The sequence below is a fragment of the Polypterus senegalus genome, chromosome 13 (genome assembly GCF_016835505.1).
Source record: "Polypterus senegalus isolate Bchr_013 chromosome 13, ASM1683550v1, whole genome shotgun sequence".
Classification (NCBI taxonomy): Eukaryota; Metazoa; Chordata; class Cladistia; order Polypteriformes; family Polypteridae; genus Polypterus; species Polypterus senegalus.
This window is the reverse complement of record NC_053166.1, coordinates 2,668,223-2,690,566: the sequence shown is the minus strand read 5'-3', so window position 1 is coordinate 2,690,566 and position 22,344 is coordinate 2,668,223. Positions and strand designations below refer to the sequence as shown.

Here is a 22,344-nt window from a genome sequence, read left to right as displayed (position 1 = left end):
ACCCACAGCAGTACCTGCCTCTCCGCTACGCTGCCACTCACTCTTCTATAGGCTTGTAATTTTAGACAGCTTGGTGGCGCCATCTGAACGCAGGCCAGGGGCACCCTGAAGGATGCCACTTAAGCTAATCTGGCAGCGGCCAGGCCCATGTGAGGCAGGAGCTCCAGCAGGGGGTGCAGACCTGGAAAGGGCAGAAAATGTGGAAGGATGCCACCCGACATGTCAGACACAAAGCACACAACCCGTCCACTGCTGCCTCGTGTTTACCCAACCAAGTCCAACTTTAATACTTCAAACTGGCGTCCGTTTACAGTCGAGCAGACTCGACGCTGTGCCACCAAGGAGCCCACCTTGTCCTCCATCAATGTGGCCTCGACCCCGTGGTGTGTGCCAACGGGCCGCTGAAGGTCCACTCGAGCTGCGCACCAGCTGTCCCCAAAGCGTAAGCCCAGCCTGGGCCCATCCTCCTCACCCGTGCCCCCCTGGCTAGTCCTCCTCACCCGTGCCCCCCCGGCTAGTCCTCCAAATAGTAGTCCAGCTTCTTCTCCACAATTTTGCAGCCTTTGTCAGAGAAGACGCGCTCTTGTTTGGGGAAGTAGGTCATCTCCTTGGCCACCATGCTCACCGTGTCCTCGTTGACCGCCTTGCCACGGACTTTGAGCTCCTCCCTCACGCACTTCTGCACGTGCTTATACTCGAGGGGCAGGAACGGCACGAAGAAATCCACCAGGTTCTTGTCGATGATGCTCGTGTGCCAGAAGCCACCTGCAAAGAGAGGGCATGGTTTCAGAAGCAGGCCACCATCTGCCCAGTGGCACACGTCATGACGGCCTCAAGACTCGGGTGAGGACCGGGCACACGGTGGGCATCTAAAACGGGGTGAGGATTCTCAAAGGTCTGCCTTTATGGACACTTGGCATGTCACCCCAAGCTCAGCAGTCCCCATCTCGGGAAGCTCACTCCGCGCCACTCCTGCCACACAAGGGTGCCGTAACATCAGACAGCAACTGTGCCAAGAGGGTGGGTTTAGGGGGGGCCAGCCATCGTGATGAGAAGCCGAATAAAAACGGGGCCACATACAAAATGGAGGCCATGGCGACAGACCTGGGGCAGCGCCCACCTGCAGGGCTGTGCCAGAGCTGTTAATGTGGCACCGTCAACAAGATGTGTGTTTTGACAAAATCAATGATGTCGGTGGGCATGGGTGCAGTGGGCGCCTTACTCTGCTTGCTGTTGAAGACGTCCAGCGACACGGCCGCCTCCAGGTCACTCAGCTGGATCTCCTCACGCTGTCTGCCATCGTTCCAGAAGTCCAATGCCACCCTGTTGATTTTCTCTCCACCTGCATTGCTGATAAAGACAAAGCACAGAAAACGTCACTTAGAAGGAGAAGGACAACCGGCCACTCTGTCACATGGAGCCGTCGGTGAGACAAGGCGGAGCACCCAAAGGCCTCACGTCACCTCAGGAGGACACACAATGCCAAAGGGACACATCAGAGGTAAGGCGTGGCACACGACAAGAGCAGCGGCCCTCACCTGAGGAAGATGAAGATGGCCTGGCGATACGAGACGCCGTCCACGTGCTCGTAGTAGTCCAGGTACGGCTTTATGCCATCGATGAGGCCGGGGTGCAGCTTGTCCATCTCGTCAAATATGAAGAGCGACCGCGGGCAGCTGCTCACGTTGCCCTTGATCCACTGCTGCAGCTGCTCCTGAAACAGACGACGAGAGGAATTCAGCGCTGGCCTGCCGGAGGGTCCGACGCCACGAAATGTTACTGGCGAGTGCCAGGGCTTCACGTCTTACACAGAGACCATCTTCATCATCCTCCCGATAACCATGGGATACACAGCCTCTCCGGGGCTGTGCCAGTCAGTCAAATGGACTTTCACCCCTCAGTCTCGTTTGCCCACACGTCTGCTCTGCTAGGATACAATTGGGGCGCAAACTCGATGGAAAAAGGCAAATTAACAGGAAAAATGACCAAAGTACTTCAGAGCAGGACAAACCAGCAATTATTTCTCGTTATTCCCTTAGAATTGTCACTTTGCTGTCCTTAAAGTGGCCTCCCTATTTAAGGACAGCAATGTGACAATTCAGAATAAAAGGACCAGCTGACAAACTGACTGGGAGGACCAAAACGCAGTCACCACAGGGGGCACCACGACTGCAAAGACCACAAACCTGCCGAGTGACACCCGTCCCACCGCCTCGGACCCTCGAGTCAAGTCACGGCGGCCCTCACCTTGTACACGTCGACGTTCTCAGCGTGCGGAAAGTGGGCCGTGGCGATGAACTGGTGCACAAAGCCGCTCCTCATGCCCTTCCTGTACAGATTGTTGGCGATCATTTGGCTCACGTAGTTCTTGCCCGTGCCCGACCAGCCATGCAGAGACAGGACTAGGGGCTTCTTGGGGTTCTCGTGGCTCAGGAATCCCGTCACTGCCTTCAGAATGACGCGGCTCGCCAAGTGCTGTCCAAACAGCTTCTCCTCCAAGTCCACTTTCAGTCCTAAAAGAGCAAACCGGAAAACGATGACACAGGAGGGACACATTCACGGTCACTCTGGCCAGGACCTTCCCTCGGCCGAACGTCACAAAGGCAAGAACAGCCAATGACCAGGAAAAAAGTGACAACAGGAGAAGACGTAAAGGAAAACCACCACGGAGGGGCCTCTTAGCTTCACCAAGACCAAACGGGGGGCCGCTATGGGGTAACTGAGATGGCAGCTTTTATAGTGCCAGCATGTCACTGCCATAGCAATACTGTGGTGCCATCCTACAACGGACTTCGTCAGCAATTAAAACCACAATGGAGGCAAACCTCAGGGCTGTGCAGGAGAGAACTAGGGGGTGAGCAGGCTGTGCCATGTGCCAACTCCACCATGACACCCGCGGCACTTTGCTTCTCGGTCACCTGACATTTCCAGTGTGTCCTGGTGATGTGACGATGACAACCTGAGCTTCAGCTCTCGTCAGCTCTTCGACTTGACCTCAGTTTTTGGTCAAAAACGAGCAGCCCATCAGCGTTTGTGTTGCCATTGCCTTGAATGCCCGCATCTCCTCGCCCATCACCATCTTAATTCACCCTTTTCTGCTGAGTCTGCTTCTGTCATTGGACCAAATGCTGATGATCAGCATTGCGCAGACACGGGTGCAAACGACTGCTAAGAGAGCCGTGACGTCACCGCTATTGAGACAAGCGCCCTGCGGAGGAGCAGCGCAGACGACACGACACTCGAGTCACATCTCAGCAGGTGGAGACGATTAAGGGGGTGGGGGGGGCTCAATAAAAACCCATTAGAAAGTGACGCCTGAAACAATGAAACCCGGGTAAACGGGCCGCAGGGGCAACTGAAGGGGCCTGTCACAAACTAAGACTTCATATGGCACCAGCACTTCTAGCGGCCACGACTTGGTCAGTGGTGCCTCTCAGCTTGGCGCCTCGCTGTCTTTACCTGTGTGACTGAAACACAGGACCCCAAAAGCCAACTGTGTCCCCGTCACCAAGCCCACGAGATCCTACGGATTCTGGGCAGATGCCCTGGCGGGGCGCCCCCTGTGCCACTTAAGTGACGCACCTGGACAGAACGGGACCCCTTGGCACTGGCATGGAGGAGGACCTAAACACAGGTGCCACATGCGGCCACACCACTGTCACGCGCGACCTTTGGATTTCTGCACTTCGCAAAGCGTCCTGTTCGCCAGCACGCAGTGACACTAGAGGCCAAAGTCCAGCGCGAGGCGGCCTTACCGGTGCCGTTGAATTCGATCCACTTGGCGTTGCAGCCCTCCCTGAAGTAATTCTGCACGGTCCCCCAGAGCAGCGAAGCCCCAAGGCCTCCGATGACCACCGTGGTGGTGATGGGCTCAAATCCGTACGATACGTGAAGCTGCAGGACCAGAAAGAGCAGCGCGGCGGCTTCGGTAATGCCGCCCTTCAGCCTCATGGCAGGTCCAGCGCCTGCCTTCTCCCGGGTCGGCGCACCTCACAGTTCGGGCGGTTCGGTCGTCTGGCGCGCGGGCGGCAGAGCGAACGCGGAAGTAGCAAACAGCAGCCGGAAGTGGCGCGAGCTATGACGTCGGCCTCGTAGGGAGCGTCGCCAAAGTGTTTGCCTAAAGCTTTCCCAGCCCGGAAGGCTCTGCAGTCCTCACGTGCGAAGCGAAGCGAAGCGACGAACCGAACCGTACCGTCCCGAGTGGAGGCGGCCACCGAGTACTCGTCGAGTCAACAGAGACAAGAAAGAAAATCGGAGAGCCCGTCGTGGCACAAGCGGCGCTGAGATAGCGGCACATCTTCACGAAATGAAAGGACAGAAAATTCTGAAGCGAAGCGTGTTGTCACTCGGGGACTCAGGAATGTCCTGAAAACCGCACTGAGTGAGCTGGCAGTGCTAAAAGCCACCCCCTGACACCGTACGGCGTTCATCGGCTGAGCAGCTCCAGATGACAACACACGCGACTCTGAAAGACGGACGGACGCCTGCCTGCTCGCCTGGTGTCCGCGCATTGAGAGACGCCCCCTGACGAGTGCGGCCAGCCAATCCGCTCGTAGCGCTGTATTCCCCTCCCCTCCGAGGAGGCCGATGGCCAACACAACTTTTCGGCTTGCGGCAGTACAAAGTCCGCGTGCCGGCGCCGCGTCATCCTACCTGTGGCGTTCAGCGAGACCCACTCGTCTCGGCAGCACTCCTGGAAGAAGTAAAGCAGGTTGGGGTAGGCAGCGAGCAGCCCGGTGAGCGCCGCCGCCATACCCACGGCGATGCTGGTGCTGATGGGCTCGATGGCCGCGGTCGAGCACAGTGTCGTGAGGACGAGCCAGGCGAGGGCGGCAAGGCGCCCCGGCCCCATTCTGAAGGCGCGCACTTCACCCAGTGATGCCGCACCGGCGCCCGCCTGCCTCGCGACTTCCCGCTAATCGATTCTTTAAGAGACACGTGACTGCAAGGGACGGCGAAAGAACGAGCCAATCAGCAGCGTCCGTCGGGAGTTTCGGCCTTTCGAATGAAAGGAGCCTCAATAAGTGAAGGGGCGGGGCTAGCGAGGATTCCACGGCACCCCGTCGGTGGCTGGCAGGGCAAGATGGAGCAGTCAGTGGAGACCCTTGGGAAGGCTCATATTGGCCGAATGTTCAGTGGCAGCCCCCGCATGGGTGGGCAAAAATGTAAACCACAACATGGAGAGGGATGAGCAGAGGGGGCAACCTAAGTGCCAGATAAACAGAACCCCGGCCAATCAGTACAAACTCTCTGGGTGTCCATCCAGGATGATGGTTTGTTCAGTTGACCAAAGGATGCCCCTTCACCTACCTTCTGTTTTCTAGGCTATATTTACCCCATTTTTTGACACCCATTACCCACCCTACCTGGAAAGGGGTCTCTCTCTGAATTCCCAAGATTTCTTCCATTTTTTTCCCCTACAAGGGTATTTTTTGGGAGTTTTTTTCTTGTCTTCGTCGGGGGTCAAGGCTGGGGGGCTGTCCAAAATCAGGGCCAGTAAAGCCTGTTGTGGCACTTCTTGTGTGACTTTGGGCTATACAAGACACGAATTGTTAATGTTGTTTGTTTGTCACTGGCCTCTCTTCCTTGTGCCACTTTCAGGTCAATGAGCCTATGGCCATAAGGTGCCCCCTCCCAAGCCCATGCTGCCGACGGTCACTGCCAGGGTTGGGGCAGGCAGACCTGCTCTCATTTAATGCTCTCCTGAACTGAGCTCGCCCTTCTGCTGGCCCAAAAGAGCCAAATCAAATGTCTGGGGCTGTCTGTTCCCTTGAGAGGGCAGCATGGTCCCTCACCTGGCACTGTGGGTCGAAATAGGTGGCCCAGATGGGAGGTCTCGAACCTTTCAGCACATCTACCAGGCCCCCTGCTGTCCTGTCAGAGTATTGCATGATTGTACACAGCCCATCCCACTCGTGTCACTGGCTCATAGTTTGCACATGAAGGCCAAATGCCCAAGGAGGTTGAAGTGGGTGGTGGGTGGCAGGGGGTTATTGGGGACACGCAGGTGTGCCTGGACAAGCACTACTCTAAATTATGGAGGGTGGGATTTTGTTTGTCCAGGTCAGAGTCTTACTGTCGTCCATCACTGATGAAAAGCTTTGGGTGGCAACAGCTGCACATTTCTAGCTGCCATCAGTGAATGGCAAGATAAGGCAGTCAAATGTGGGCAGACAAGAAATGACAGGCAGAGCGAGTGTGGCTCAATTGTGCCGACACTTTGTCAGGACACAAGACGCAGCGAGTGCCCACCCAGCTGACATCAGTGCCTCATTGCAGGTCTTTTTCTTGTTTTATTGTCTCGCTCTTCTGTCTTCATGAAGATGCTTGTGTATAAAAGGCGACCATCTTGAATAAGCGGAGATGCCAATAAGACATGGCAGGCTGAAGTCTTCAGGCCGAGGGGAAAGGGGCTTCTCCTGTATGAGCAGGCAGGTCAGTCCACAGCCTCGAGCCCCCCGTTTGAGGCCCCTGCTGTTATTTTATTAAAGCTTAGAATCCTACGTAGGCTGACATCCTGAGCTCTCAATGTGCGCTTGGGTTTGGAGTTGGCATCTTGTGAAAAAGTAAGTGCCCCCATGAGGTGCTGTTTCTTTCTTGTCATTTGTGAACTCGAGGGGATTTGCTGTTCATTTAAAGAGGACGGACAGATTGAGGGCATGGAGTACAGCAGGCATCAGGCCACTTTCAGAGTTTGTAGCCCATTTAAAAAAAAAAAAAAGCAAATTGTAAAAGGAGAACAAGTAAGTGCCCCCTATGGCTCTCACAGCTGGCATCGCCCCTAAAGTTGGTGTGAACTGGCAGAAGGCTCTTTGCACTCCTCTGCGCAGCTGGGTACAATACAATTTATTTTTGTGTAGGTCAAAATCACACAAGGAGGTCCGAAGTAGGCTTTGACAGCCCCTGCCTTTTGACAGCCCCCACCTGTGACTCTCTAAGAAGAAAAAACTCCCCAGGGGAAAAAAAAAAATGGAAGAAACTTTGGGAGAGACCCCTTTCCAGGTAGGTTGGGCATGCAGTGGGTGTCAAACAAACGGGGTCAATGCAACACGATACCCAGAACAGAAGACAAGTCATCCTCAGTAGAATGCCTGACAAGTGCAGAGCGCCATTGATGAGGGTTTGGATTTGTTCAGAGTCCTGGAGACCTCGCCCCCTATTGGCCATTCCACCGCCGAGTCAGTGCTGGGCCAGCCAATCCAATGAAAGGACCCCTCAACCCCATGATTCCTCCATCAGGGATGACTTTACCTCAGGCAGACACAATAACGTGGCAGGTTGGCATTGGCACCAAGTGGCACATTTGAGTACCAAGACGAGAAACAGAACAGGTGAGGGTTGGTAACAAATTCTGTCCTATTCCTTCTGTTTTAGTGCTGATGACAGACTGCACAGCTAATCAGCAGCTCTAGTCAGGGTGTGCTAAACTGAAGGGGCATCTCTTCTAGGAGCAGGCAGACCACTCCACAGTTTAGGGGGTCCTGTAACTAAAAGCTCGACCTGCCACTGTTATTTTATTAATCCTTGCAATCCTAAGCTGAGCGGCATCTTGAGATCTTAATGTGCGCTCAGGTTTGTAAGTCGTGATAAGTTCAGACCAGTAAGCCGGACCTCGGCCATTTAAGGCTTTATAATTTTGAAATCTGCCCTGAACTTAACTGGGCGCCAGTGTAAGGAGGAGTTAAGAGCTGCAGTTATGGGTTTGATTTTCCTTCTTCTTGTAATAATTCTGGCAGCAGCTTTTTGGATTAACTGGTAAGCTGACTGAAGAACGTTTTGAACTCTCAGTGAACGCCACCTTGCAGTAGTCAGTCCTACCAGCCATAAACGCATGAAGTCATTTCTGAGACTGGCGTCAGGGTAGGGTTTGAGGGGTGCCTTGGCCATCCAGCTTGTTTCAAATCCCCCCCACCGCCCCTCAGATCCGGGGTTCACTTGGCCATTCCAGAACTTTTCATTTCTTTTCAGCCCTTGGAATGTGTTGTCATGGTGCAAGGTCAATCTTGTGATGGGTGGTCCCCCATTGTCCTGAAGTGAAGACTTCCTTGTGGATGCTGTGGTGGCGTTGGAGGCCCAGATTTGGCAGGGCAGCCCAAACCCGAGGGTTTCCACCACCACGCTTTACAGCCGCGCTCGGGTTCCTCCGCCTGAACCTTCTCTTTGGGTTTTGCTGCAGACGTCTTCTGGTGCTGTGGCCTCCGAACTTTACTTTTGCCTCATCTGTTCCAGAAATCCTGGAGTCTTGCAGATGAAACCTGCGGTAAGCGATTTCTCACACAAACATTGGGATTAATAAAACACAAGCTTGCCGTGGAATTTGGTTTAACGTTATGGATTATCCACAAGTCCCGCAATGACCATTTTGGTGTGTTGGCATTTTGTGGCGCTTTTCCACTGCAGAGTACGGCACAGCACGGTTCAGTTCAGCTCACCTTGGTTCGGCTCAGTTCGGCTCGGTTTGCGTTTCGACTGCAGTGTAGCACCGCTTTAGAGTGGGCGGGATTATTCACGTGTCGTTATAGTTGCTCCGCCTCTACTGCCGTGACATCATCGTAAACGCGCCACAAGTGACCTCCTGAAAAACTTTTTCATTCCGCGTCGCCCCATCCAGCTCTCACTGGATCTGCTCCTCGGCTACCAACGAGAGGAACGTCTGTACTCCCTCAATAGACCACGAAACAAAATGGGGCGTCCGAACCTTCGCTGGCTGTGCTAAAAATCTAGCGGGCCTGTTGTGTCTCGTGTCGCAAGTTCAGTGACGCAGTAATGACGATTTTCTCCGGCCAATCAGTGACCAGCAGAGTTTACACGTCACGTTTTGGTAACGGTTCGGCGCGCTTGGGACCTCGGCTGAGGTGGTACTAAAAAAAGGACCAGGTACTGTTCCCAGTGGAAACCCCCCAAACGTGAGCTGAGCTGAGCCGTGTCGTGCCGTACTACGCAGTGGAAAAGCGTCATTAGTGCCTGGGGACAGCGAAGTGAACAGAAAATCTCGTTTAATTGTGCGTATTCATGACGCGTCCGCCCCGTTGTAATGTTCGGCTCACTGACGTGATCTCGCAGTGCAGATGTCTTCAGTGGCGGCCATGCGATTGGCATTCATTGTGCCAGATCTGCAATCCACAGTTAGAGAGGTAGGTGCCAGGATGAAGAGGCAGAACTGACAAGGTGGTCTTCTCTAAAGTTGTGCCTGTGCCACGCGCCCGTCCAGGTAAGATTTGGGAGATTAGAAGGCTCGACGTGTGGCACACATCTTGGTGCAGGAGAGCAGGGTACACGTTTATGGGGCACCAAAGGGTGGGGGAAGTGGATGAGGAGGTCAGGCGAGGACTGTTTAAAACGGGTTTAGAAGTGTACACAAACAAACAAACAAACAAACAAACAAACGTGTAAACATAAACATGCATAGGAATGTCAATTCCATGTCACCCTTTAGAGTGAAATGAAGAACACATTCAGGATCGCTGCCTTCACGCCAGACGTTTCAAACATTAAACAAGGGAGCAGAGTCGTGATGGGATGAGTAGAACATGGAGGGGTACAGGAAGGAGAGGCAGAAGAGACCCGCAGGTGGCACTGGGCTTAACCACAAGGCCTCTTCAGTTGGACGATGAGCCCCATCTTAGTGACGAGTCATTTCATTGAAATATTGAAGGCTGCGACTTTGCAGGGGGATATTACAACATGGGGGACGTTAACTACCCCCACATTAACTGGGGTAACCTGACGTAACCAGCAACGTGGGGTGAAGCCTGTCTGGGGGATCAGGACAGAATCGAAGCGATTGGACCACGAGGGTCACGTGACCAGGCTATACCAGGACGCTCCGTGTGTTAGAAGAGCACGGATGTTAAGCTTCACTTTGGCAGGACGAATGATGAGCAGATGTGTCAAAGTCGAAGGAGGATGGACTGGGAGAAAGTCGAGGAGCAGGTAAGACACGTTTTACATATCGGTGTGGACCTGTCCCACAGGAAATCAAAAAACACCTCTACAGTGGGTTCATAAGGAGTAAAACGGACAAGCGATAACGCCAATGTGAACAGGGGGGCGACCATTGATAGAGACATCAGAGGAGGGTTAGGGTTAACCCTGAGAGATCCTTGGAGTATTTGGGTAGCAAACGACCAGTCGAAAAGCAACAGGGGCTCAGATAAGATAAGAATGCAAAAAAGTGCCAACCACAACTGCATACCCGCGTGCAAAGCCCCCATCCGAGTGCCAGACTGCCAGAGCAGACCACCAGTCTGCATTACTAGCCCATTCCCAAAGCACTTGGTGGAGGTGAGTGCCAGCTGGCAGAAATGCCAATAAAACGCCACCTGCTTCAAATGACACACAAGGCGCATGGCAGCCTCCCCGCACATAGCAGAGTCCTGCGCCTCGATCTCGATGGTCAGTGCGGCTCAGAGTTCAGCCCTTGGCTCCGTTTTGTCAGTATGAAGGTCCACCTTCACCTCCACGGTCTGGCAGCCATCGACAGAAGACACGCGTACACCCTTGGGAGTGCAGCTCATGCTGTTGGCCACTTGACTCACAATCTTCTCGTCAACTTTCCAGGCTCTGCTCTCACGCACTGGCGGACGTGTTTGATCTCAAGGGGCAGGGATGGCACAAACACACTCGCCAGGCTGGGTTGAATGATGTCGGAGCGAAAGAAAAGAGATGGCACACGCTGAAAAGGTCACTTTTCACAAATGCAGAACATGGGGGGCAAAGTTTCAGAACCACAACAGAAGGCACGTTAAGCAAAGCAGGACGCGACCAGCCCTGCTCACACCGTGACATTTTCTAACCTGCTTAATCAAAACCAGGGCCACGGGTGGGTGCAAGGCAGGAACAAACCCTGGACAGAGCGCCAGTCCATCACAGGGCAAACACACTCAGGCCAATTAGGAGTCACCAATCCACCTAACCTGCAGGTCTTTGGATAGCCAGAGGAAACCCACAGGGAGGACATGCAGACCCCCAACAGGGAGGACCACCCACTCAAACTCGGTCTCCTTACTATAAGGCAGCAGCATTACCACCATGCCACTGCGGCATTGCAGGTCATAGGCTTTCCACACACTGGACCCTCTGTGGCCACAGTGCCATGGACGTGGGGTTTGGCCCAAAACAACTGCACTGCATGCACAATTATTAGAGGGCACCAAGCTGGCAAGTAATCGAGAATCCGTTGAATCGTCACAGACGGACTTGGACAGCAGGCAGGCCTGGGCAGATTAGGATGAAATGTAAGGAGTTACACATGGGAAGTCACAATGGGGGCCGAGAGTCCACCTTACGAGGAGGATTTAGGAGTCGCGGTGGACTATCAACTGTCAGACAGACTTCAGACGCCATTAAGAACCTCAGCACCTCGATGTCTGCAGTACAAGTCACATGAGCTGTGAAACCCACTGGCGAGACCTCAGCTGGGGGCACTGAGGGTCTCCATAAAGGCAGAGAAGAGCGACTCGACTGATTCCAGGGCTACAGATGAAGAGCTGAGCTAACGGAGATGAAGAGGAGGAGACCTGACTGACGTCTTTAAAATGATTGTAATCTTAGAAAGTTGACGTTTTGAGTTCAACTCATATTAACGTTTGCTGAATTTCAACAGAATATGAACGTCTTCCACAGTCCTAACTTATGATGAAGTCTTTCCCCCCATCAGTTAGTGAGAGACTTACTGTAACTGAGACACCGTGTGACTGATAATAAGCTCAGCTGGGTGTAGAACTGGTCCCAGTAAAGAGGGACTGGAAAGAGCCATTCTCTACTCAGGTGGGATAAGCTTCCAGTGTTCTGACCGTCATGAAATGGTTCACAAATGAGCAGTAAATAGGAACGAGTTGAGATGGGACAAGATTAAGATTAGAACTGAACTTTTCTTAACAAGAATTTTTCCTTTTTTTTTGCTATTTTAATTTTCTTTTTCTTGAACTAAACTTTTAAAAACGAAGAGATTTTGTCTGTGGCATCATTTCTGCACGCCAGGCTTTTGTTGAATCCCATTTTTTGAGTTCGAGCTGCTGAACTTTGGGAATTTTGGCTACAATATGAAGGGAATTAGAGCGGCGGATCGAGGCGGTGGGGGCCGTGCGACAGCTGGAAACTTAACAGGAATTCCACACAAACTTTAGGAAGTTTGCCTTTACAGAGAGAACAGACAATAAGTGACCACGTAGTGTGGTGGACAGCAGGACTTTGGGCTCTTCATATCTTAACTTGATGCCATCTTGGAGGAATTTCGTGGAGAGCACTGGCTGAACGGTCGGTTTTCAAATTAGGACAATAGTATGTAATGTTTAAAGGAGAAGCGGAGGTTTGTCACTGTAGCCATCAAGGGCCCCTCTCATTTCTTCTGTTCAAATAGCCGTTGAGTTGGGCCATTGGACCGATCCTGACCCTCCAACTTGTGAATTTTCTTCAGCGAGGTTGCATTTCAACCTCTGAGCACTTGTCACCTTGTGATCCTGGACACCAGAGGTGGGGTAGAGCTGTAGAATATGGTGGCACTGGAGGCCAATGGGGTCCCGGCGTCTTCACGTTTAATCCTCTTAAAAGCGCTTTGCAGTTTATTTGCACTTGGTGACCCTGCTGACTGTTCACAAAATCACTGAGGACCAAACACAAGACAAAGAGTTGTCCTCATTCTTTTACATGAGGTAATAAAGCCGCCCGGTTAGGAGTTAAGCACATGACGCCGATGGAAGGGACCTCAGAATTCACAACCAATGAACATTCAGTGTTGTAAAATGTGCAGAAGTAGTCAGAACACTGGCATGCCTAATAATTGTGCACGTAACGTAGAAAGAAAGCGGCCGCCTTACTCTGGCTGCTATTAAGGACGTCCAGCGACACGTCCAGGTCACTCAGCTGGATCTCCTCAGCTGTCTGCCATCATTCCAGAAGTCCAAAGCCACCTTGTTTGTTTATTTTCTGTCCTCCCGCATTGCTGATAAAGAAAAAGCACAGAAAACGTCACTTAGGAGGGAAGGCAACGGGAGGTCACGGCAGGAGAATCGGCCCTTCTGTGACATGAGGCCACATCAGGAAATCGCAAGACTCTTTGAAATCATCCTGCTGGCAGTATGGAGTCTGGATTACAAATGTAAGCCCAGGGTGCAACGGGTAAACAGTAAGCTCAGAGACGAACAGCCCTCACCTGAGGAAGATGAAAATGGCCTGGCGATACGACCCTCCGTCCACATGGTCATGGCTGTCCAAGTATGGCTTTATGCCGTCAGTGAGACCAGGATGAAGCTTGTCCAGCTCATCAAATATGAAGAGTGCTGCTGCTGACATCCCCCTTGATCCACTGCTGCAGCTGCTCCTGAAACAAAGGACAGAAATTCAGCAGCCATCGAGAAGATCCCCGTCTGGGTCACTGGGAGTCGGTGGGAGTGAAGCTTTGAAACCAACAACAACTTTTTACAATTCCAAAAGAGCCCAGACATCAAACATGGCATCTGGATTCAGCAAGAGCCCATCAGACACACTCACCTCACTGGATGTCTAAAATCTTCATGCATGAAGGCAATCGCCAGCATTAAAGTAGCTGCACACGTCACCGTGATGGGTCACCGTGATGGGTCACCGTGATGGGTCACCGTGTCGTGCAGGTTCAGATTTGTAGTGTTAGATAGCACACTGCACATTGTTTCTATTTTCAAGAATTTCTCCTGCACTCCAAAGCGGTCTTCTTAGCTTGACAGGCAACTCCATGACACTACAAGAAGGCTCCTCCTCCTCCTCATCATCATCATCATCATGGAACAGTTGGGCTCTTCTAGTCTTATTGAAGGTGAGCTGCAAATCTAAAAATAACTCAAAGTGGCACAGACAACCTGCACGACACTTGGTGGTGCCCACACACTTCCCAGCACAAGTCTAGAAGGAGGTCTAAACTGGGTAAGGGGTTGGTGCTCACCTTGTACAAAGCAGAGCTGCCCGCATGCAGAAAGTGAATGGTGGCAATGAAGTGGTGCACAAAGCTGCTCCTCATGCCCTTCTTGTACAGATGCTTGGCAATCATTTTGGTAACATAGTTCTTGCCTGTGCCCGACCAGCCATGAAAAGACAGAACCAGGGGCTTCTCGGAGTTCTCATGGTTCAAGAAGCCGGTCACTGCCTTCAGAATGGCATGCCTCGCCAACTGTTGTCCAAACAGCTTTTCTTCCAACTCCACTTTGAGTCCTGAGGAAAAGGTAAAATGATCACTTGGAAAAACGTAAGGCATGAAAACAAAAAAAAAAAAAGGTGTGTCACCCGACATAAAATATTTATGACACAAGTGACAATCACTAATGTTTATTTAGTAGTCTACAAAATGACAATTTGCAGCAGTAAATGTGGTGCTTGTCACAAAATGAATGAGCCGGGTGGGGGAGACAAGCACAAGGTATGGCACCGGAGCCCCCTCGGGCCGCACTTCAGGTGGTCACTCACCAGTAGCTCATTCCACAGCATGGAACAAGAAGTGAGAAAACACGTCCAGTGGAGGAGCCATTAGGAGGGCAGCTGTGGCAGGACAGCAACGTCCAATACTCCGCCGGATGCCAGCAAAAGAAAGTGACACCAAGCAGTGAGGGTTAAAGGGGGTCCCGAGACATCAGGTGGTCTTTAACATCCTGAATGAATGAGGTGGAAAATGACGTGTCAGGACCCCTACAATGACAAAGGGGACGACTAAAGAGGGACAGCCACATTTACACGAACGTACCAGGCAGTGGCTTCATCCACAAGTCATTGCAAAGCCACTCTTTCGTGTGATGGCGCTATAAAGTCAAAGAGGCGGCGGACCACTCCAGGGACTGACAAGGAAGGGCGGCCTCCTTCAGCTTCATACGCAGTCGACGGCGACGATGCGTCTTACCGGTGCTGTTAAAGCTGATCCACGGCTTGTCGCAGCTTTCTATCCCGAGGCAGCTCCACAAAGCCTCGAACGTCCAGGCTCCCGACCTAAGAGCGGCGCCGCCAAGCCTCCATCCAGCCTCCCGCCGCAGTCCGTGCAGATGGAGCAGGAAGTCGGCGGTTGACACCGGCTGGGCGTGCCGAGTGTTTGTTGCAACGAGGACGAGAACCGGCTTCACGAGTCACCGTCGGCGTCACGGGGCACAGAAGCGGCCCGACATGCTGCCATTCTTGAATTGAACGTCGGCGTGTGCGACGTGGTGGTCCCGCGGTCGGGCTGTCTTTCCCCCCGCTGCCTTTTTAACTTTTCTTTCTGAGTTTCTTTGTTGAATTCCTCCCGTCTTAAAAAGGGCGCGCAGACCCCGGACCGCATGACCACGCCACGCCGGCAGAGACCAATGAGAGGCTGCCACGTCACACAAGGGCCCGGCGCGCCAAGGAGGGTGGCAGTTGGCGTGCAGGTCAATCGGCGAGGGTCAGTGGGGGAGGGGGGTGTCCCCGGGCACTGAAAACCCTAACTACGCCTCTGCTCGGAGTCCTCCGGATTGTGCCACACCGGAGGTGAACTGGTATGGTGTGTAAAAGTGCCACTTGGTGTGTCACCGCTGTGCCTAGCTGCCATCTACAATGCCAACTCCCTGTGCCAGATGCCCAGCGGCCCAGCACTCACCCACAGATGGCACAGAACAGCAGCAGTGCAGAGGAGCCCTTAGTGAGTAATGCTGGCAAAGGCCGACTCGCCCCCACATGGGCATTTTTGTCTTTTTTTATTGGTTTGTTTATTGTAAGGGTTTCATTTCAGGCCTAAGTTTTCATTTTTGTTTTTTGTCACTGCCTTGTTTGCTTTTTGTTGTGGCATTCGGGATCAGTGACGTCACTGTCACCTTTGTTTGCTCTGCAGGATCGATGCTCCTTCGCTGGACCGTGACGGTGGTGAGCTTCTTTACCAAGTAGGGCTAACGGGACAACTGCAGGTCAGTTCGTGACTTGTGATTTTGTCTTTGCAGTTCCTGGCTTTGACCTCGTCTTTCATCTTCTTCCTCATCTCCTGGCCTCCTTGTTGTGTCCAGAGCAGGAAGTACCAATGGCTTTGCACACATCGGTCCGCATGGGTGACGTTTATCTCTCTGCCCTTCCGATGTCGAGAAGATGGGAGTCTCTCGTCACGCGCATCGGTGCAGAAGGGACCCTCACCACCAATTGTGAGACAGACACGAGAAGAGTCAGGTGGGCATCCTGGGGCTCGGGCCTTCACAAGGCAGTTTAGCCAAGGCCTGTTGCTGTCTGGTGGCACCATTGATGATCGGTTGGGAAGGAGGCCTGAGTGCAGAATTAGAATGGAGCAGCGACGCTGCTGGGGACCCTGACTTGGTGTCTCGCTTTTATGGTCAGCTGCTTTATTGAGGTTTTATTTTTTTGCTTTCTGAGCTTTCTGAGCTTGCAGGGCAGCGTAGGAGTCAGTCTGTGATGTGAGCGTTTTGTCGTAGCGTCGGTGTGGCGCGTGAACGACTGAAGATCAACGGAGCGCCTTCACTGCTCAAGCTCATCTTTCTAAGGCCGGCGAACTTGACGTAACGTATTTGTGAGTGAAGAGCGCGAAGGTGAGCGAGTTCAGCTGTAGGTGGCACTCGGGGTCTGCCTTAGGCTCAGATCAGGCGTTTTGCCCAGTTAGCCAGTCTTGTAGGGTGGAGCCAAATATGCAGACGGTATTCATTTTTACAAATGTTCATTTTGTATGAATCAAATCAAATCAAATGGGCGCCGTCTGCCCGCCTGTGCTTACGCTGCACCCCCCCGTTGGCACGAGCAGGCGGTGAAGCTCCACTTTCGCTTTTAGGAAAACGTTGGACTTTGCGAGGCCACTTTAGATTTTCCCCATTGGACACGCAATATGTGACGTGAATTTTGTGTGATACGTCAGTTCACCTACACGCTGGTTCAGCAGCCGCCATTTGTGTCATACGGTTGGTCATTTAGATGGATACTCGCATCTATTAGCATATATGGTTCTACGTGTGGGCGGCACGGTGGCACAGTGGGTAGCGCTGCTGCCTCGCGGTAAGGAGACCCGGGTTCGCTTGTTCTCCCCGTGTCTGTGTGGTTTTCCATGCAGGTTAGGTGGACTGGCGATTCTGAATTGGCCCTAATGTGTGCTTGGTGTGTGTGTGTGCCCTGCGGTGGGCTGGCGCCCTGCCCGGGGTTTGTTTCCTGCCTTGCGCCCTCTGTTGGCTCCAGCAGACCCCCGTGACCCTGTGGTTAGAATATAGCGGCTTGAATACTGGATGAATGGATGGGTTCTACGTGTCTGGACACAGCGATAGACTAATATAAGGCATAGAAAACTGAAAACGGTAAACTGGCAGGTCACTTAGCGTCACAAACTGAAATGGTGACCTATGAAGGGGAGTTGATTCACTTGGTCAGGTGTGAACTGGCACTACCCTGCATCCCCATGGCACCATTTTGAATTGCTGTGTTTAGGCCATGTGCGCCACATGACATCAGCGGGTCAAAGGTATCAAGGTCAGTGGTCTAGGGCATCCCACAGGAGCCCCCTTCTAGGCTTTTCTGACTGAGACCTTTGGTTTGGTGATTTGTGGTCAGACTTCACCATTCATCTCCTCATCTTTCATTCTAATAATGATTTCTCTCGGCTGCTTCAGCTGGCAGGGCACTCGCTGGCTGGCATTCAGTCAGATGGGATGGTGGTCTTCTCAGCTGCTTGTGATTGCCTGTCACTGGAGCGTCTGGCACTGGTGATGCGGGTTCTGTGTGGCTCAGCTGGCAATTGAGGAGAAGCAGCAGTGACGTGACTCTAGGGTGACGTGGTGAGCCTAACAAGAGACGGATGAAGAGATGCAAGTCCTCTACGTCACCCTGATGGCCGTGACTAACTGGGGAGAGCACAGGGCTGCCATCGTGGCGAAGCTGCCCTTGAGGTGGCCCGAACTCTGGGCTCTTTCATCTCAGTGCCTTCCCCATTCTCAGGGTCCCAGGGCCCAGAAGCAGTTTGGTCTTTACTTGACCACAGTGGGGGTCCGAGGTGGTAAAAATGCAGCTGAGGTCTTTGGGGACAAGAAAATGACTCTGGATTGAAAGGGGGGGGGGGCTTTGGGCGTCACACGAGGATTCTGAGACCCCACTGCTGACGAACCCCCTGACTGACATGCTGGTTTGAGGTCAGAGCTGGAAAGGAAGCCAAGTTCAGGGAAACCTGGGATACGTGGGGTGCCATCTGAGCCGACGAACAAATGAAATGTGATTGTCAGAAATAAGGACACCGAGAGCCGCTGGCTGCCATGCCGACCTGCATCGATGGTTTGTGATTAATTAATGACATTCAGCTGTTTGTTATTACACTTGGAGGACATTGTGGGGTTTGACGAGCCACACAAGTCACTGAGTGTTCAAGCGAGACACAACAAGGGTGGCATGGCAGCCAAGAGATGTTCAAAGATGGCATTTAGTTGCTGCCTTGTTGGCACACCCGGCACTCACCATATGAGACTTGGTGTGCTTCCATCTTGAAATTAAAACGTCTCCACTAGAGTGAGCCATCCCACCGCGGGCTGTTCATAAGGAGGTGATACTCGACGTATATTTGGAATATGAAGACGTGGCATTGGTTGAAAGTCTCAATCTTCTCAGCTGTAATAGAAATCTGTCATCCTCTGGCACTGAGGGCTGCTAAAGGGTTCATAGTCACCGACCTTGACGATACCCCACAGGCCTGGGGCTGGCATTTGTCAATCGGAGGTCAGGGCCACCCGTGAAGAATCGAATGTCAAACGTCACATCCGTGATCGGCGCCACGTGACATTTCACAGGCCCATAGATTTTTTACATTTTGTGACCCCTCATATCCCCCCTGGGGTCGGTCGATTTGCTCCTTCTACCTGTTGGTCTGTCTGCTCTTTTATCATTGGGGTCTCCTTTGGCCAACAAACGGCCTAGAAATGAGGCTGGAGAGCCAAAAATAGGGGGGACCCCAAAAAGCTCGACGTCGTACTGGGGGGTCAGGATGTGAAGTGACTGGAATTCTTAAAACGACAAAAACGACACACTTGGGGAAGATGGAAGCATCGATTATGGAGGCGTTATGGGGAGAGAAGGGCAACGGGCACACCTGTGAAGAGCGATGGGCACACGCACAGCCTTCTCCCTGGCAGACACCCTTTTTTTTTTCCAAGATGATCACAGTCATGCGATTCCCATAAACTCGTCTTTGGCTTCATGCAGTGGTTGCCTCTTTAATGATCCTTGGATTTGCTTTTAGTTCTGTGCCCTCACGTTGTGCCTGCTCCTCCAAATGAACCCAAGAACACCAATGCCATGTGAGACAGACACGGAGGACGTGCCATGACAAATCAGGTGACTTCTCTTGGCATCTTTTCCTCTTTGATCAGACAGTAATTCAAATTTTACTGCACAGTGGAAGAGCTGAAGACCACGACTGGTTGGTGCCCGTCACCTTCATCCTGCTCTGTGCTTGTGGCAGTGTCCCCTTGTAGGTGCTGCCCCCTTACTGGTGCCCGGGTGCTTTCCACTTACTGGTGGCAATGACATAAATGCCGCATGCTGAATCCTGAAGATGTCTGAACACACAGGCAGGTGACAGAAGGGAGGTGGGTGATGCCTCCAGTTCACGTGTGCCATGCAAGTGTAGCCCTGGGAGTGCGGAGACACCATCCTGCCCTCAGAACTGACACGAGTCAAGATTAACATTGGAGGAGAGGCGCAGCGGGCACATTCTGGGGACTGGCTGTGAAAATGCCCATCTGTGCCATGTCACCAGGCATACAAGTGAGTCCCGATCATAAGCTGTTGTGATTGCCAGCCATCCTGCCACGCCTGCCTTCTTCATGAACGTTCACTGCATGAGATGACTGCATCTGATGTGTGATGTGAAGAATCAAATACAACAGAGAATCAAACGCATCAGTTCTGTTCTATTCTATCGGGTGGTCCAGATCTGAATATGAGAGTTCATTACGCTGTAACTTATCAGGTTTATTACATAGAAAATCAGCCCAGACCATCGAGAAGTGTGCGAACTGACGACATGAAGAATCGTCTCCACATAAACCAAAGTCATCGAGACCATCAGGATCTGCAGAATTAGATCTGGACCACCCTGTATTCTTTTCTATTCTTTTCTTTTCTATTCTATTATATTCCCTACGTGAGTCAAATACAATAGAGACGTGTGGAGAGGCACCAGGAAGTGGTCAACCCTTAAAATCCCTCCACTGCCATAATAAATCTTCCATGATAAGAGGGGCATCAGGATTTAAAAACCGTGGAGGTCGACCCAACTGGGACACCATGATACGGGCACACAAGGCACATGCTGGCAATGGCAACATTAGAAGGCTACCAGACTGTCAGGTCATATAGCGCCTTGACGTGCGGAGTACAAGTCACAGGAGGTTCTGCTCAGGCTTTACAACACACTGGTGAGGCCTCATCTGGAGTACTGGAGGTTAGGGTTAGGGTCTCCGTAAGGACATAGCAGCACTAGAGAAGGTCCAGAGAAGAGCGACTAGGCTGATTGAGGGCTACACGGGGTGAGTGATGAGGAAAGATTAAAAGAGCTGAGCCTTCACAGTGATGAAGAGGAGACCTGACTGACTGAAGTGTTTAAAATGATGAAGGGTATTAGTCCAGTGGATCGAGACGGTGACCTTAAAATGAGTTCATCGAGAACACCATTGGAAACTTGTTAAGGGGAAAATTCACACAAACATTAGGAAGTTCTTCCTCACAAACACTTGGAATTAAACACCAAGTAGTGTGGTGGACAGTAGGACTTTAGGGGGCTTCAAAACTCAACTTGATGTTATTTTGAACGAATTACGTGGAGAGGACTGGTGAGCTTTGTTGGGCTGGATGGCCTGATCTCGTCCAGAGTGTTCTAATCAGTTCTGATGTTTAGGGCCAAATTAAGGGTACCAGTAGGGTGCCTAGTGCACCTCCACCAATATGAATTAGATGGCAGGATAGAGACACCTTTGGACCTTCTAGGGCATCACAGACAACATGGCATGCCAGGGTTATACAGATGGCACAGGCATACAAGGAGCCGCTGGAGGAAGCTCTAGCCTGGTGTCCTAACAGCAAACATAGGCCGGCCACACCCCTGGGTGACCCCAAAAAGGGGTCTAAAGCCATCGTCAGGTCGGCATCGAGTTGGAATGACAGCAACTGGCATAAAAGGAACTGGTAGAAGGAAGAGATGCAGCAAAGCTGGTGCTCAGGACGGGCCGCACGACAGACGGCCCAGCAGCTGGGAGATGTTTCTGCTCCGTCTCTGCCAGTGTGTGCTTTGATTTGTCTTTGGTGATTTGATGTCAGATTTCTTTTTAAAAATGAAATCCTTTGATTTGCACGTCGGTCCCTTGTCACTCATTCTGGATGTTGCAAGCGCGCCCTCTACTGGCCATACCAGTAGGCTAGTCGGTGCTCAGCCCACGTGACCGCAGCACAGGCGCGGGGTGACGTGAGCCGTTAGTTCGCTCGCTCAGCCCTTCGTTTCTTGATTCATCAGTTCAGCGTTCTTTCTCCTTGACTGATGGATTTCTTTATTCCTCCTTTCACAAGTTCACTTATCTTTAATGAATTCTTTCATTCACTCAATCTGCCCAATCTCTTTCTTCCTTCATTCACACATTCCTCCCTTCATAATTTCATTCGGTCTGTCACCAGTTCTTTCATTCTCTTAATCTTCCTTCAGTCATTCAGGGATTCGAGGGTCGAGGTGGCCGGGGTGCCATGATACCGTCTTTATATAGCGCCTTTCAGCGCCTCGGCCAGCGCAGCCCTGTGACAACGGAAGCCCTCCAGCAGGTGGCACTGTGCTCAGGTAACCTTGCCCTGGGGGTCTCCGTTTTCCGAGGAAGTAGCTGCCTATGTATACGTCATATAGCGCCTTACACACAGTGTCTCTGGCGCCCCGTCCTGCTTCTGTTCTTGTCTTGCTGCTGAAGCCTTTGACCATAAATTAGACGAGGTGGGCTCAGTCAGACGAGTGGCTATGCGGGGGTCGGCTGGATGATTTAGTGTTTGCGCGCCTCGCCCCTTTGGTCGGCTCATCTTCACTTCACTGTGCCAGCTGCCGCCTGCCACTCAGGCTGCTTCTTCCACATGTCCGGCTGTCATCAACGGTGATATACGGGGGGCTCCTCCGTTGTCTGTTCCTCTCATTGTCTCCTTCTCAGGATTTCCTCTTCTAAAGACTAGCATGGCTGACAACTGCATGTGTGAAATGTGAGGAGGGCGCGCCTGGGGAACATGTGCCCTGTCAACAGGCAGGTGGCACTGTCACGCTCTGGAAGTGAAGTCTCTTTTAGTCGTGTCCTACAGGGTCGTGCTGTCAGTGTGTCCTGGAAGTGCATTTGCAGTGTGGTAGTGAAAGGCGCTATATATATTTATATTTAGAGAGAT

General features: G+C 52.2%; 1 protein-coding gene and 1 pseudogene across 2 annotated transcripts; both read right to left on the bottom strand.

Moving 5' to 3' along the window:
* Nucleotides 1–257: 257 nt before the first annotated feature.
* LOC120541865 (torsin-1A-like) lies at nucleotides 258–4,928 on the bottom strand. Of its 2 annotated transcripts, none has more exons than XM_039773789.1 (5): nucleotides 4,654–4,928; nucleotides 2,248–2,513; nucleotides 1,539–1,714; nucleotides 1,223–1,350; nucleotides 258–765 (listed from the first exon to the last, which is right to left on the bottom strand). In XM_039773789.1, the coding sequence occupies exons 1-5, from the start codon at nucleotides 4,850–4,852 to the stop codon at nucleotides 515–517; spliced, it is 1,020 nt and encodes a 339-aa protein (XP_039629723.1). In that variant the 5' UTR covers nucleotides 4,853–4,928; the 3' UTR covers nucleotides 258–514. The 2 variants fall into 2 exon arrangements, with proteins under 2 accessions (XP_039629723.1, XP_039629724.1); XM_039773790.1 differs by lacking the exon at nucleotides 4,654–4,928 and adding an exon at nucleotides 3,756–4,475.
* Nucleotides 4,929–10,401: 5,473 nt separating this feature from the next.
* Nucleotides 10,402–14,726, bottom strand: LOC120542623 (annotated as a pseudogene).
* Nucleotides 14,727–22,344: the final 7,618 nt, after the last annotated feature.